Source organism: Talpa europaea (assembly GCF_964194135.1).
Source record: "Talpa europaea genome assembly, chromosome: 9".
In the NCBI taxonomy this organism is placed as follows: domain Eukaryota; kingdom Metazoa; phylum Chordata; class Mammalia; order Eulipotyphla; family Talpidae; genus Talpa; species Talpa europaea.
Window position 1 is genome coordinate 72,846,643 of NC_140076.1, and position 13,542 is coordinate 72,860,184.

The following is a 13,542-nucleotide window of genomic DNA, read 5'->3' on the forward strand; positions in this document are numbered from 1 at the left end:
AAATTAGCTAGTGGCCTTTTTCTTTCCTCTCCCATGTTTTCCGTGCTGAAAGATAATTGTAAGTGGTATTTTTAAAGTCAATTTAGGTAGTATTTTTACTTTCAGTTAATACAGCAATCAGCGAGCTCTTATACTTTCCATACCTTTTAATTTGTGTTTTTTTCATGTTTTTATTTGTCAATAGTCAAAACATATTTTACATACTATTTGTCACCTTTATTCTCGCTACCTACCACATTACTTCTACAATTGAATATATGCAATTTCTCCCCTGTCCCTCACCTCTCCCTCCCGCCCTGCCCCCACGCACCTAGTCTTATGTCAAAGCTTCTGCAATCACTTTTGGTTGTTTCAAATATGTTCTCAATTAGATGCCTCAACAGTGGGCGGCTACCCTGAATTTATACTGTTCTTGACTGCCTGTGTAATTTTGCTGGATAAATACTTGGTTAATAGCATTTTTAATGGTTTATCTTTATTTATTTTTTTTAAAGATTTATTTATTCATGCATACAAGAGCTGGGGTACAGGCCAGAGGTGTGGGGGGTAAGAGGATTCACCAGAGACAGAGTGGGGAACAGAACAGGTAGACTGACTGAAATACACTGCTGAGGGGAGCAGTGGGTGAGTCAGGAGAGGTCTGCTGCGCCATGTGGGTAGCTCCCTGGCCGGCCCGGGGACCGAACCCGTGCTGCAGAAGCTGCAGATAGCTTCATAGGTTGTCTCCCAACCCCCTGCACCACCAGCGAGGCTCTGGTTTATCTTTAAAACATGATTTTATTTGTATGAACTTGTGCTATCAAAACATAGAGTGGTCTTTTTTTCACTTGCTGCCCAGAAGAATTTTTTTAGTCTTTACAGTCCAATAGTTTTACTACATTATATCTTAGTATTGACTATTTTGTATTGATTTTCCCAGATGCTCTTCCACCACACAGGTTCAAATCTTTTTTAATATTCTCAAAAAGTTTTCTCGGATTGTGGTTTCTATCATCTGTTATTCCATGGTTCTGGTTTTCTTTTCTGGGGGACTTGCATTATACATAATGCAGGACCTTCTTTGCCTGACTTTATAACTTCTCTTGAATACATTTTCTCTCTAGTTGTTTGACTACCCTCCTACCTCCATTTTGCCGCATCTCTTCTCAATCCCTTACTGGACTTTCCATGTGTCTATTCCTTCTTGTGTTCCTTGCTTGTATAATACTCACTTCTGAAATATTTCTGTATTTTTTTCCTAATTCTTTCCTGAGTGCTTTCAACAATCTTTTCACATTATTCTTCTGACTAGTCACCTTGTTTCTGAGCTTTCCAAAAACTTTTTATAGTACTGTTCAGCCATTTCTATCATTTTTCTAATTCTTTTTAGATAATTTTGAAATATTATACTACAATTTTCATCTACTTTGGGGGACTACTGTTCTGGCGTTTTCATTGTAGAATTGTCTGTTTCTCCCTTACAATACCTTCATACAGAGTGTGATCACAGTCTGTTTCTGTTGCTCATATTTATTTATTTATTTATTTTTTTAATAGAGGCATGTTTTATTTATTTATTTGTTTGTTTGTTCGTTTGTTTTGTTTATACAAGCACTGGGTACAGTCAGAAGCACGGGAGGGTGAGAGAATTCACCAGAGCCAGAGCGGGGAGCAGAGCAGGCAGAAGGACCGAAGCACACTGCTGAGGGGAGCAGCGGGCGGCAGGAGAGGTCTGCGCGCCATGTGGGACCCTCCTCCGGTGGCCGGGGAGCATCCGGGAATCGAACCAGCGCTGCAGAGGCTGCGGGCAGCTTCGCAACCCAGTGCTCAACCGCTGCGCCACCGGGGAGGCCCTGTTGCTCATATTTACATGACATGAATTTTTCTGCACTTTAAGCTTTCTACATGGGATAGATTTCTACCCTGCACAGCTGGAGGGCCTGTCTTCTCCTGTAGTCTCTTGATGGAGCATCCTTGCCAGCATTTCTGAGATCTGTCTCTTCTAGTGTCTGGCTTTTCTGTCCTTGATTTCCCCTGTCCCTCCCCTAGCACACTTTTCCTCAGGGACAGTTTTTCCCTTTTGGAAGGAAGTTTTTGCTGTGTTTCAGAACCTCTGGGCTTAGGCAGCCCTGCCATTCTCTGAGGTTTTGTTTGTCTATAAACTGGAGCCTGAGAAATCTGCCCCCAATTTTACTTGTTGTTTCTCAGATTTATTTGCTGACGTTTCTGCCCAATGACCAGTCTTTTCCGGAAGGAACAGGAGAAATTTTAGCAATTTCTGGAATCCTTGGCTTGTTGGACTGTCTACTGATCTACAGAGAACACCACCAAACTCACCAATGGCTTCTTATCGCACTCAGAGTCAAAGGTAAAGAGCTTCCAAGGGGTTGTGGGCTTTACCTGACCCTTCTTCCTCTCAATCTTACCTCCAACATTGATATCAGTTGCATCCCATCTGCCATTCTTTCTGCTTGGTTCCCATGATTCTTTCAGGTATCTGCCCAAATTCTACCTAATTAGAACCCCTCCTTCCCTCTGCTCTCCTGGCCCCTATCTGGCTTTACTTTTAACCATGGTCCTATCACCACCTGACCTGTTAGATGTTTATGTGTTCACTGTCACTCTCAGAAGAATACATGGCAAAGAGGGCATGGATTTTGTCTACTCTGTCCACTGCTCTATTTCTAGTGCCCGGAACAGCACCTAGCAACTAATGGGAATGCAAGAATAGTGAGGATCCGGAAGGGGACCCATTTGTGCATGCTCTGGCCTGTCAAGCCCTGTCTTGTGAAGGCAGCAGCACTCCTGTTCCTATTCCATTTCTCAGAATCCAATCTCACCCCCTGAAATCCCAGATCAAGCCCAATCTCCTATAAGAAATCTTCCTTAATGTTTCCACTGCACACTGGTTCTTCCATATCCCTGCTGTTTTAGAGAACACAATTAACAGAATTCTAATCCATGTTGAGAAGGAATTAGAGTTACAAATCTCCAATACAGTAGCCACACGCAATTGAAATGCGGCAAGTCCAACTATAACAGTAAGTATAAACTACACAGCAATGTAGTTTACTCAGCAGTGACTACAGGGGCAGAATAAAGACATATAAAGGACTATAAAGGCATATAAAGGTCTATCAGGCCAGGCTACATAGGGCCCTGGGGATCTGGGAAGGCACGTGTTGCCACTCAGCTCTGACATCACCATTTGTAGGAATGTGGGAACCATGATGCCAGAGCTATGGAATTTTGCAGAAGTCAGATATGTGGCTTTTTACATGGACTCTTCTAATCATGGAGTATTTTCAGACTGACCAATAGTACACACATTGTATTATACTAGGGAGGAAGGAAGTGATCAAATATGGCCAGGGTTGTGACAAAAGGAAGCAGGAACCAACCATTCTGTATGGAATGAGGATACAAATTGTCATGACTTGAAACACACTAAGTTGTTTAAAGCTGCAAGTTCACAATTAAAAAACGAACTGAACACATTGAGAGAAAATCAGAAAACAATTTTAGACATTAAAAAAATCGGTGAATAAAAAGGCAAGAAAGGAAGACTTATTCTGTATTCCCTATGTGAACAGTGCTTCAGGACTCCTGAGGGGAAGGTTCTCATTCTGGAGTATTCCAGCTAATAAACAGAAGGAATGACTGAATTGGAGAGTCACCATTTCATAGTTCCTAATGAATGAGCAAGTCTAGGCAACGCTCCCCAGGGACAGACAGGTCTGACATGTGGCAAGACTGCCAGGTGTGACGTGCCTCTTGGAAGCACTGACACTTCAATTCTGCCCACAAGTAGACCTGCCCCCCCAAGGCACAAACAACTGAATGGGAATGTGGCCTGTAAGTTAACCACTAACTTAAAGGAAACAGGGCACAAAGGCACCTGTTAAATGCCTCCAGGGGATATAATCAGCAGAAAAAACCAGACTGAGAAACTATGACACATATGACTCCATTTCTTGAACAAAATACAAGGGGGGGGAAAAAGGAAATAGAGATGGAGCAGAAATCTACAGATAAAAAGAAATTTAAGAGATATATTAACAGGCTGAAATCTATGTATCAATCTCCATGTACCTCAAACTGTAAAATGTATCAATATAGCTGCATTTGGGGAAATGTGAATACAAGTTATTTGATAGTAAGGAATTGTTAATTTTCTATTAGAGGCCACCAGTGACTCTCAGGACTGTGGGGCAAGATAGGGTATAGAGAGGTCTGTGACCTCAGGCAATGTGTGTGTGGCCAGGACACCCAGACTGAGGCTGGGTTAGGGTCTCTACTCAGATTCCAGCAAGGAACCTGTATGCCCGAGACTCCACAAGCATCCTGGGAGTCAGGCTCCAGCACAGAAGGTGATGGCTGTCTGGCCTCTTCCTCTGGCCTTGACCCCCACCATGTTGACCCTCTTACCTCTGGGGCCGAATCCACTGTGCTAGATTTCCTGCTTCCACTGCTGCTGCCCAGCTGCTTGGGTGATGTTTTCTGAAGGAAGTCAGAGATCCTCTGAACCAAAAAATCACGGTCTTTTAGGTTGGCAAACAGGAAGGTCATTTTGCTCTTGGTGCTTATGGACAAAGGGCTGGGCAAGACACTGGAGCTATCAGCTTTTTCGACAATGGTCACCTGAGAAGGTAAAAACTCTGTCTTGAGCATATGCATATTGAGAAGCTGAATGGTTTTGTGAACATGAGCACATTGAGACCTCAGGTTGTCCTCTCTCAGACACAGTAAGGAAATGGACACAGGACTCTGCACATGGCTGGATTCATAGTCTGACTCTGCCTGGGGACCCTGACCTTGAGCCAGATATGTGCATGTCTCAGTTTTGTTTCATTACCTGCTGATGAGGGAGAGCTCATGGGCCCTGCAGGACCATCATGAGGTTGTGATGCAGAATGTAAATTATGAGCCCAATGTTGGTCCTCATCAGCCTCCCTAGATGGCTAGTTACCCCACCCTCTGAAGTGCAGTGGGCAGCCTGTGCACATGGTCTGAGCACTGTTCCTGGAACATTTTCTGACAGGTGTGTGTTCTGGGTACAGCGCTGACATGGAGGCATGTGGACAGAACAGCACAGGTGTAGAGGGCATAGAACAAGTTTTCAGGGGGCGCCTCCGCAGAGTCTATATCCTGGGGTGGGGAAAGACAGACATGAAGGCTAAATGCCACAAGCCAGGACTGAGGGGATGTGACAGCACAAGTGGGGAGGCCACTGGGCTGCTTCTTGCTGAAGGCACCTCTGGGAAGGTAGCAACTAAGTGAAGACCTCAGACTTGAGGTCTGATCTGGTGCAGTCAGTTGGGGAGCTGCAGCAGAAATCCAGCAACCACCCCAAGAAGCGCACTAGATTGGCCTGAAGGACAGGGAAAGGCTGGAGAAATGGCAGCAGAGTAAGTGGGGTTGTGGGTATGTTTGAATGTGTGTAAATGTGTGCTGTGTGCATGTCTGTTCAGGAGTGTGGTGTGTAAGGGTATGCATAGGCATGTGTGGGCATGCATGTGCACTGTGCAGTGTGTGTATATGTATGTTGAGTGTATGATGTGTGTGAGATTGGAATGCACACACGCACATTTGCATGTGTGTATATGCACAAACATACGTGTGTATGTACACACACAAGTGTTCAGGGCACGTTGAATGCGTGTGTGTGCAGTGCGTGTACAAGTGCATATGGCTGTGTGTGCATGCTGAGTGTGCACATGAGGCTATGTATCAATATATGGCTATGTGTGTATGTGTGTGCATGTTGCTGAATGTGAGTATGTATATGTAAGCCAAGGTCTGAGAAGGGTTGGCAGGCTACTGAAGGTCTCACAGTTGGGGATTCTTCTAATGACCAGGAGACTTGGAGAATCCCATATGGAGCATGGGCATGCTCTGACTGACATTCTAAATTACACTGGCTTCGGCAGAAGAGGGGTCCTAACTGAGTTAGGTGTGGGTAGGTTAGGTCCTAAGGTGACCCAAAGAGACCAATGGTGAGGCCAAGTCAAATCAAAGACAACTCCACTTTTCACCTAAGTAGGTCGATGGAAGGGGTGCTTCTCTCACACAGATGAGAAGCACATGTCTGGAAACACACATTCAAGAGTCCAGAGCACAAATAGTGTGACTGATTTAGCCAGAGTCTGTATGCAGCCCAGACTGGGATGCTGAGCATGGGGCAGTGCTGAGTCGCTGGCCTCCATCATGATCAGCTCAGAGCCCTGTCCCAAGAGGTAAGATCAGCCTTCCACCTTAAGATGGTCCTGCTTCCTGGCTCAGCTAGAGCTGCCTAAAATCTTCTAAGGTGGAGAGCCTGCAGTCTGCTGCCAGGCCTCTCAATCAGATCAGTACAGGACAAATCCACAGGGCTGGGTGCCAAAAATGAAAATAAATTTGGGGCCACCTCTGAGACCCCTAACTTGGAGCTCCTAAACTATGGCTCTTTTGAGTCCTTTGCCTCTTATTTTCCTTGGGGAAAGTGAGGCAGCATAGTATCTCCTACACCTATTCACAGCTACTCCTGCAACTTGTATAAATGCCAGGGAGGTCTCACTGCTCTATGTTGTACTGAAATCAAAATACTATGATGTATGTTAGAACTTAAGAACTTCACTTGCTTGTCATAATTAAACACCCAGTTTGCCCTGCTAGGTCAGAAGGAAAAGGAAGCCTTGAACTGCCGTGACCCCAGGGTCAATGCTTCTTTCTGGGAGGGGACCCTTGCTCACTGTCACACCCATCAGTGCAGCACAGGCCAGATGGATCACCATGGAAGCTCGAGAGACCTGACAAAAAATACCCCTGAAAAGTGAGAGCTGACTCCATCTTACAGATGAGGTTGTCCTTACCCTTGACAGTGAGAGCTGCAACCCATCCATGAGAGCTGACTTTGGATGAGCCTGCTAGAGCCTCACCACAGGCAAATGTTGGAAGAACAGTGAGGTGGCCTCAGAGTGACATGGTAGGGCTAGTGAGGGGACAGTGTCCTCCAAGGTCAGCCAGAGCAAGGCTGAGTCCAACTATGGCCCCAGAAGGAAGGGCTGGTTCTTCCTGAAGTTTTGTAAGTCCTGCATGCACTACTGGCACACCAAAGCCCAGCCCGTCTCCCGATACATGAAGTGACCCCGGGGAATTCAGTGCCTCCCACTCCCATAGGGCAGGTCCTGGGGAGACGCCCTCCACTAAATGTCAGAGGCCTGAGGGGCTGGGGTTTCCTGTCGGGTACCCCAGCCAGGGGCCTGGTGCTCACCTCTCGCAGGGGTATGATGAGGTGGCATGCATCCTCCTCCTTGCTGGCAAAGCAAATGTAGTTGCCAGAGATGAACATCTGGCCAGGGATGTGCAGTTTGTTGAAGGGGGTCCACAGGGTGCAGTCTGTGTGGCCATCTAGGCGCTCATCTTTCGGCAGCCGGAATGTGGCCCGGTAGCACTCATTCTTGGCCCGGGCGTCCAGGTCTCTACAGAAACCAAGGTAGGGGCTTTAGGGCCATTGTTTCCACCTCAGATTGGGGCTTTCTGGGGTCCTACTATGAGGAAGTTGTGCCCAATAATATGTGTGTAAAAAGGCCACGGGACATCCATTCGACCAGCATGAGTGGTCAGCAAACAGCATGTCCTTGAGACCACGGGCTATGGGATGACAGCTGGAGCTGATGACCTGTGACAGACTGAGGGTGGGTAGTGTGTGAGGCCCTATCCCACCCTCAATGCCTCTACCCAGGCCACTGTTTCTCGCTGGGAGGACAGAACCCCACCTAGGAACCACACAAGGACCTCTTCCTGACAGGTAGTATTGAGAGTAGTTAACACATGAGGTGCTTCTGCTGAATGGAAACTACTCACCTGTCCATATGAGATTGTAGCTGAGCACTCTGCTCCTCACCCCATGATAGCTCCGTCCTCATAAACACCCCTCCTTCCTTCCCTAGCCACATGGGGGCTGTCACCTGTATGGGCTGCCTGTACTCTGAGCAGAGCCTGGTGGGCCCATCTTGATGGACATCAAAGACCCTCAATCTCAGTCCCATTTGCTTCCTTTCAGGAAGAGTCCAAAAGCCACTCTTATTCCCATCATAAATGATGTCTGTGGACAGCGTCTGGTCCTGAAGATATACTCCAGAAGCTGGGCTTGGGCTATGACCTCTAGGTAGAACCCAGGTAAAGGTCTAGTTGGGAGGAGGTCTCTGAGCACAGGTGTAGGACTCAGGTTTAGGGAACCACTGAGTTCCCAGCCAGCCTTGACTTTCCTGTGGAGCGACAATCAAGGAATGCAAACTGGAATGCTGGAATGCAAACTGGAATAATGGTGGCCCTAGCCACCATTATTCATTCCCCTATCTGCTGATTCCCACAGAGGGCAGCACTGACAGGCCTGCATATGGCTTCCCCCTCCCTGCCTCCAGCTTTGCGTTAGCCCAAGAGGCCTGGGTCCCATAGCTACCAGGGGCCTATGGTACCACCATGAGAAGAGTGGTCAATCAGCGCAGGATAGAGGCTGGGTATCCTGGCATCATGGATGCAGTCTCTGGTGGTGTCCTGACCAATGTAGTGGGGAGGTCGGCTGGCAGCCAGCTGCTCAGTCACACCCTGGCTCCACTGCTCACTTGCTGAGGGGCCTTGAGTGTTTATTCATCTTCTCTGTGCCTCTGCTTTCTGTCCGAGACCATGGAGCATAAGAACACCTACCTCCACATCACAAGGCTGCAAGAAATAACATGGGATGCACTCCTCCATGTAAGTGGCAGGTAGTACAGGAACCTCTGAAAATCTCTTGGTGCTCTCCCTGTGTTCTGTACAACCACCCCTTTACCCGAGCTCCTTCCCACATGGGCAGCCCTCCTGCCCCAGGGCCACGCACCGCTTTAGTGCCGAGATGTTTCTGTGTGGCCGGGAAGGCCTAGGCAGCGCCTTGTCCTCCAGGAAGCCCTCACTGTCCAGCAGCTGCCGCATGGCCAAGTTGGCCAGTTGCCCCATGAGCTTGAAGGTCTCACCGATGTTGAGGAACATGGAGAAGAAGAGCTCCTGGTCCCGGGTGTCCACACGGATGCTCTCGGGGAAGAGCAGGGTGGCATTCTTCTCTAGCCGTGTGACGTCCACCCACTGCACCACCAGGCTCACTGGATGCCCACAGGGACAGACACACCACCAGGTCAAATGGGCTCCTGACTCCTACCTGCTCCAGAGCCCACTGAGGGAACCACTTCTGAGGATGGCATTTACTGTGTGTTTGGCTGTGCTGGGAAATGCACTCTGGACATGCAGCAGGTGGCTGAGGTGGCACATGCCCAAGATACCAAAAAACCTAAGCTGCTTAGGGACAACTGTGCCCGTGAATACTTGACTTAAAAGAAAGAGGGCAAGGCTTATGCAGAAAGTCATTATGTGAAGGGCCAGGCTGTGACTATTGATTGGACAGGAGCACTGAGGTGGCATCGGTTTTAAGGGAGGCCCTCTGGTATGTGTGTGTGTGTGTGTGTGTGTGTGTGTGTGTGTGTGTGGGCAAGACTACCTGGGGGCTGAGAGGAGAGCAATTAAGAATTTTGGTAGTCTAAAGAAGTGAACTTTCTGTAGGTGAGGTCTGGGGGTAAAGGCAGAGGAACTGGCCACAACAGAACCAGTTAAGGGGCTGGGGGAAGGGGCCTAGCTCACCTTCCTTCCCCAGCAGGAAGGAATAGAAGCACAGGTGATTGACGGTCAGATAGAGCCAGCCTTGCCGGGGCACTCGGCCCTTCCAGTAGCTGCAGGAGTAGTAGTTGACCAGCTTCTCCCCCTCAGGCATCCCAAACTGTTTGCGCATCTTGAGCTCGGCCTCCTTGAATTTCCCAGGGTCCTCATCTCCCTGGGGTTGCAAGTTCTTGTTCTCTTCTGCAATGATGCCCTGAGAAGAACAAGAGGACTGGTTCCCAGAAGGTCTAGGGTTTCCCATGGTTGAGAGGGCGGGAGTGGGAGCAGAAAGGTACGGGGACTCAGACATTGAGACCTAGGACTCTTGTACAGTGGCCCAAGGGCCACAGGGATACAAAGACCCAGTCTGCTACTCTGGCCTGTGCAAGGTCATGGCACATGGTTGGACAAACTGCCAGCAACTCCCGAAACTATTATCACCATTGGCTTGGATTGGTAACTTTTAAAGAAACATTTTATACATATATAAAATTTAATATTATATATAATACATAAACATGGTAAAAAAAATGCAAGTAGTAGAAAAGTACATTTGGTGAAAAGGGAGTGTCTCTCTCATGCTCTGTAGCCACTCAGCTGGTTTCCTCCCAGCCGACAACAATACTACTTTAAGCAAATATCTGCGGGTTTTCTCTTTTCCACTTTCTTAATCCATCTGGGATAAGCTATGGCACTATTTGGTAGAGTGCTTTTCTCACAATGGCCAGGCATCAAGAAGGTCTGTGTTTGGTACCAACTCCTACCTTATCTACCAGGGGGCTCCTGTCTCTTGCCCCTGTTGACAGACAGCAATAGGGCCCACCTATCCAACTGCAAAGACCATGGGCCACCCAGCTCAGGGCCCATTAACTAGCTCCGGGTGTATCAATGCTGTGTCCTACCAGCATCTTCACTGGGCTCAGCCCCCAATCTCTTGATATAAAAGAGGTTCTTAGAACACTTGGCTCAAAAGGTACACAAGATTTTCTAGACGATTACCTGATAAACTAAGGAATTCAAGTCTAGTGCTTGGGCCCTATTCTGCTGTTTGTGCTGGACCTCCTCCATTCTTGGCCAAGAAGGGAAGTGAGAAGCCTGGGTGTGGACCCAATATGGGCTGTGTACTTTGATAGCCTCTCTCTGGAACTGTTGAAGGTGTGACATCAATACCTTCTGTCCCAAGCTGTCTCTGGTGCCTCCTGGATGTTCCTGTAGGAACTAGCTCTGTATCTGGGAAAAAGGCTCTAGCAAAGGGTCCTCCTTTGTTAAAGATTAGTCTTTGGCCGCCTTCTTTGGACCTCAATTCCATTAGGAAGTGACCCTGCCAATGCAAGTGCAAGGTGGGCCCTGGACATCTGCCCTGCCCCCGGCCACCTTCCTGGGTCTCAGCTGGCAGCCCCTGCTTCCCCACTCCCTCTAGTTGCATCTGGGAGATCCCCTAGGCAGGGAGCAGAAGGGCTCACATAATCTAGCCTGCATTCTCCACTGGTCTCTAAACAGCAGCATGGTCCCCACCAATGGGAATGAGTCAGCCTGGCTCCCAGAGGTGGGATTTTATTGGGTGATAGAACCTGGCTGTAAAGACCACTGTGGAAGTTTTAAGTTATTGATTCAATTTCATTAATAGTTTTAGGCCTATTTCAGTTCCTATGTCTTCCCGAGTCTCAGTTTAAGTTATAAAATGTGGTAGGCCAAATAATGCCCCTCCCAAAGATGTCCACACCCCCAATACCCAGAAGCTGGAATGTGACTTTGAAAAGCAACAGGGACATTGCAGATGTGATTAAATAAGGAATTTGCCATGGGGAGATGATCCTGGATTATGTAGGTGAGCCAAATTATAATCACAAAGGCCCTTTTAAAGGGCAAGGCAAAAGGATCAGAGTCATAAAAGGGATGAGATGACAGAGGGAGTGAGACTGACTCAGTGGTGGCATTAAGGATGAAGGACAGAGCCAAAGCCCAGAAAAGCAGATGGCCCGTAAAAATTGTAAAAGGCAAGGAAATGGACTCTATGCTCAGGGCCTCTAGGAGGACAACATGATCAACACTTTAATCTTAGCACTTGAGACCCATTTTAGGTGTCTGACCTGTAAAACTGTCATATAATGAATTCATGTTGTTTGAAGATAACTTGTTACAGAAGCAACTGGAAATGAATATATAGTTCTAATAAAGTATTCATCTTGTCTAAAATCTTTAATTTACTGACAAAAACTATTTATGACATTCTACCTCTCTCACTTTTTTTTTTTTAAAAGATTTATTTATTTATGCATACAAGAGCTGGGATACAGGCCAGAGATGCAGGGGGGTGAGAGGATTCACCAGAGACAGAGTGGGGAACAGAACAGGCAGATTGACCAAAGTACACTGCTGAGGGGAGCAGCAGGCGAGACAGGAAAGGTCTGCTTCGCCCTGTGGGTTGCTCCCTGGCCGGCCATAGAACTTGTGCTGCAGAGGTTGCGGATTGCTTCACAGTGCGGTGCTCAACCCCTAGCACCACCAGGGAGGCTCCTCTCTCACTCTTTTTAAACTCTGTTTTTATAGGTGCTTCTTGTTTCATTCCCAACATTGTTTGTTTGGGGATTCTCTCTTTTGTTCTGGATAACTTTTGCCACACATTTGTGTATATTTTTTAGATCTCTTTTTGGATCTGTTGCTCTTCTCTATTGTTGCTTAACTTCTATAAAAGAAGTTGCTTAACTTCTTTCCTTTCTTATTGTCCTTATTTCTAATTTCTTGGTTTCTCGAGTTTTTCCTTACTTACTGAATTGGACACTTGGCTCATTAATTTCCATTCTTTCTTCTTTTCAAATTTTCTGTCCCTTCTCCTTTTATAAGATTTAAGATTAAAAATTTTCTTCTGTATACAGCTTTTGCTGTGTCCCATAAATTCTGATATATATAAGTATTCCAATTATTGTTTGTTTCTAAATATTTTCTAATTTCCATTTCTTCTTCGACCCATGAATCATATAGAACTTTATTTGTTTGGGCCTGGCATATAGGAAAGTATTCAATAATGTTGTTACTATTATTGTTATTGTTTTTATTATCCAGCTTACATAGGAAAGTGGAGTCCTGCCTGGCTCTCTTTGCCTTTTTACCTGGTGTTATCAGGCAACATACTTTGAACTCCAAAGTACACAGAGAAGAGGTACTCTTGGTGTAGTCTGCCAGATCTAGAAAGTTCTGATGGACACTTCAGGCCCCACCCAGACTGGTGAGACCCTAAACCCTCACTGAGGAGGGAGTCAGAGTAGTCAGAGACCTTACAACCTTCCATGGGATGCTGCTGGCCGGATCCCTCCAGCACCTGCCCTGAATTACAAAGGCCTTGTGACTTCCCACAAGATGCCTGCAAGCATCTATACAGACTGATGAGACCCTGGACCCACTTCAGGGAATGGGCCAGAGTAGCCAGAAGTCTCATGATCTTCCATGAGTCCCCGCCAGCAGTTTATCCAAATAGGTGAGAATCCTGATTAGTGAGGGTGGAGGGGCCATGCCCAGAGGAAACCCCACATACAACAGTTGGGTTCTAAAGCTAATAATAGGCAGAAGGAAAACCCTAACATGGCAACATGAGTCTCCAAGTGAACAGTACAGCAGAGAGAGAGGACAAGTCCCCAGGACCCCAACTGATAGACATGGAAGCTACAGTCTCCTGTTTAGATATAGAGTTTAGAATTGCAATGATAAAGAAATTCAAAGAAATGGAAGAAAACTCAGAAAACGAATATCCTTAGAAATGAAATCAATGAACGGAAGCTCTAAGTAAGATAATAAAGGAGTTTCAGGATTTCAAGAGAAATACAGGCAATGAAAAACTCAGGAGAAAGTCTCAGAAGTAGAACAGATCAAGTGGAACTATGAACCAGTTTAACTGAATAA

General features: G+C 46.8%; 1 protein-coding gene across 2 annotated transcripts in view; it reads right to left on the reverse strand.

Moving 5' to 3' along the window:
- The window catches only part of TBC1D9B (TBC1 domain family member 9B), a gene marked incomplete at both ends in the record, with an annotated part of 48,412 nt that overhangs the window by 19,366 nt on the left and 15,504 nt on the right, over nucleotides 1-13,542 (reverse strand). For both annotated transcript variants that reach the window (XM_084242926.1, XM_084242925.1), the window contains 4 exons: nucleotides 4,408-4,620; nucleotides 7,232-7,439; nucleotides 8,840-9,098; nucleotides 9,631-9,859. In XM_084242926.1, coding sequence (XP_084099052.1) covers nucleotides 4,408-4,620; nucleotides 7,232-7,439; nucleotides 8,840-9,098; nucleotides 9,631-9,859 — 909 coding nt within the window. The remainder of the gene's footprint in view (nucleotides 1-4,407; nucleotides 4,621-7,231; nucleotides 7,440-8,839; nucleotides 9,099-9,630; nucleotides 9,860-13,542) is intronic.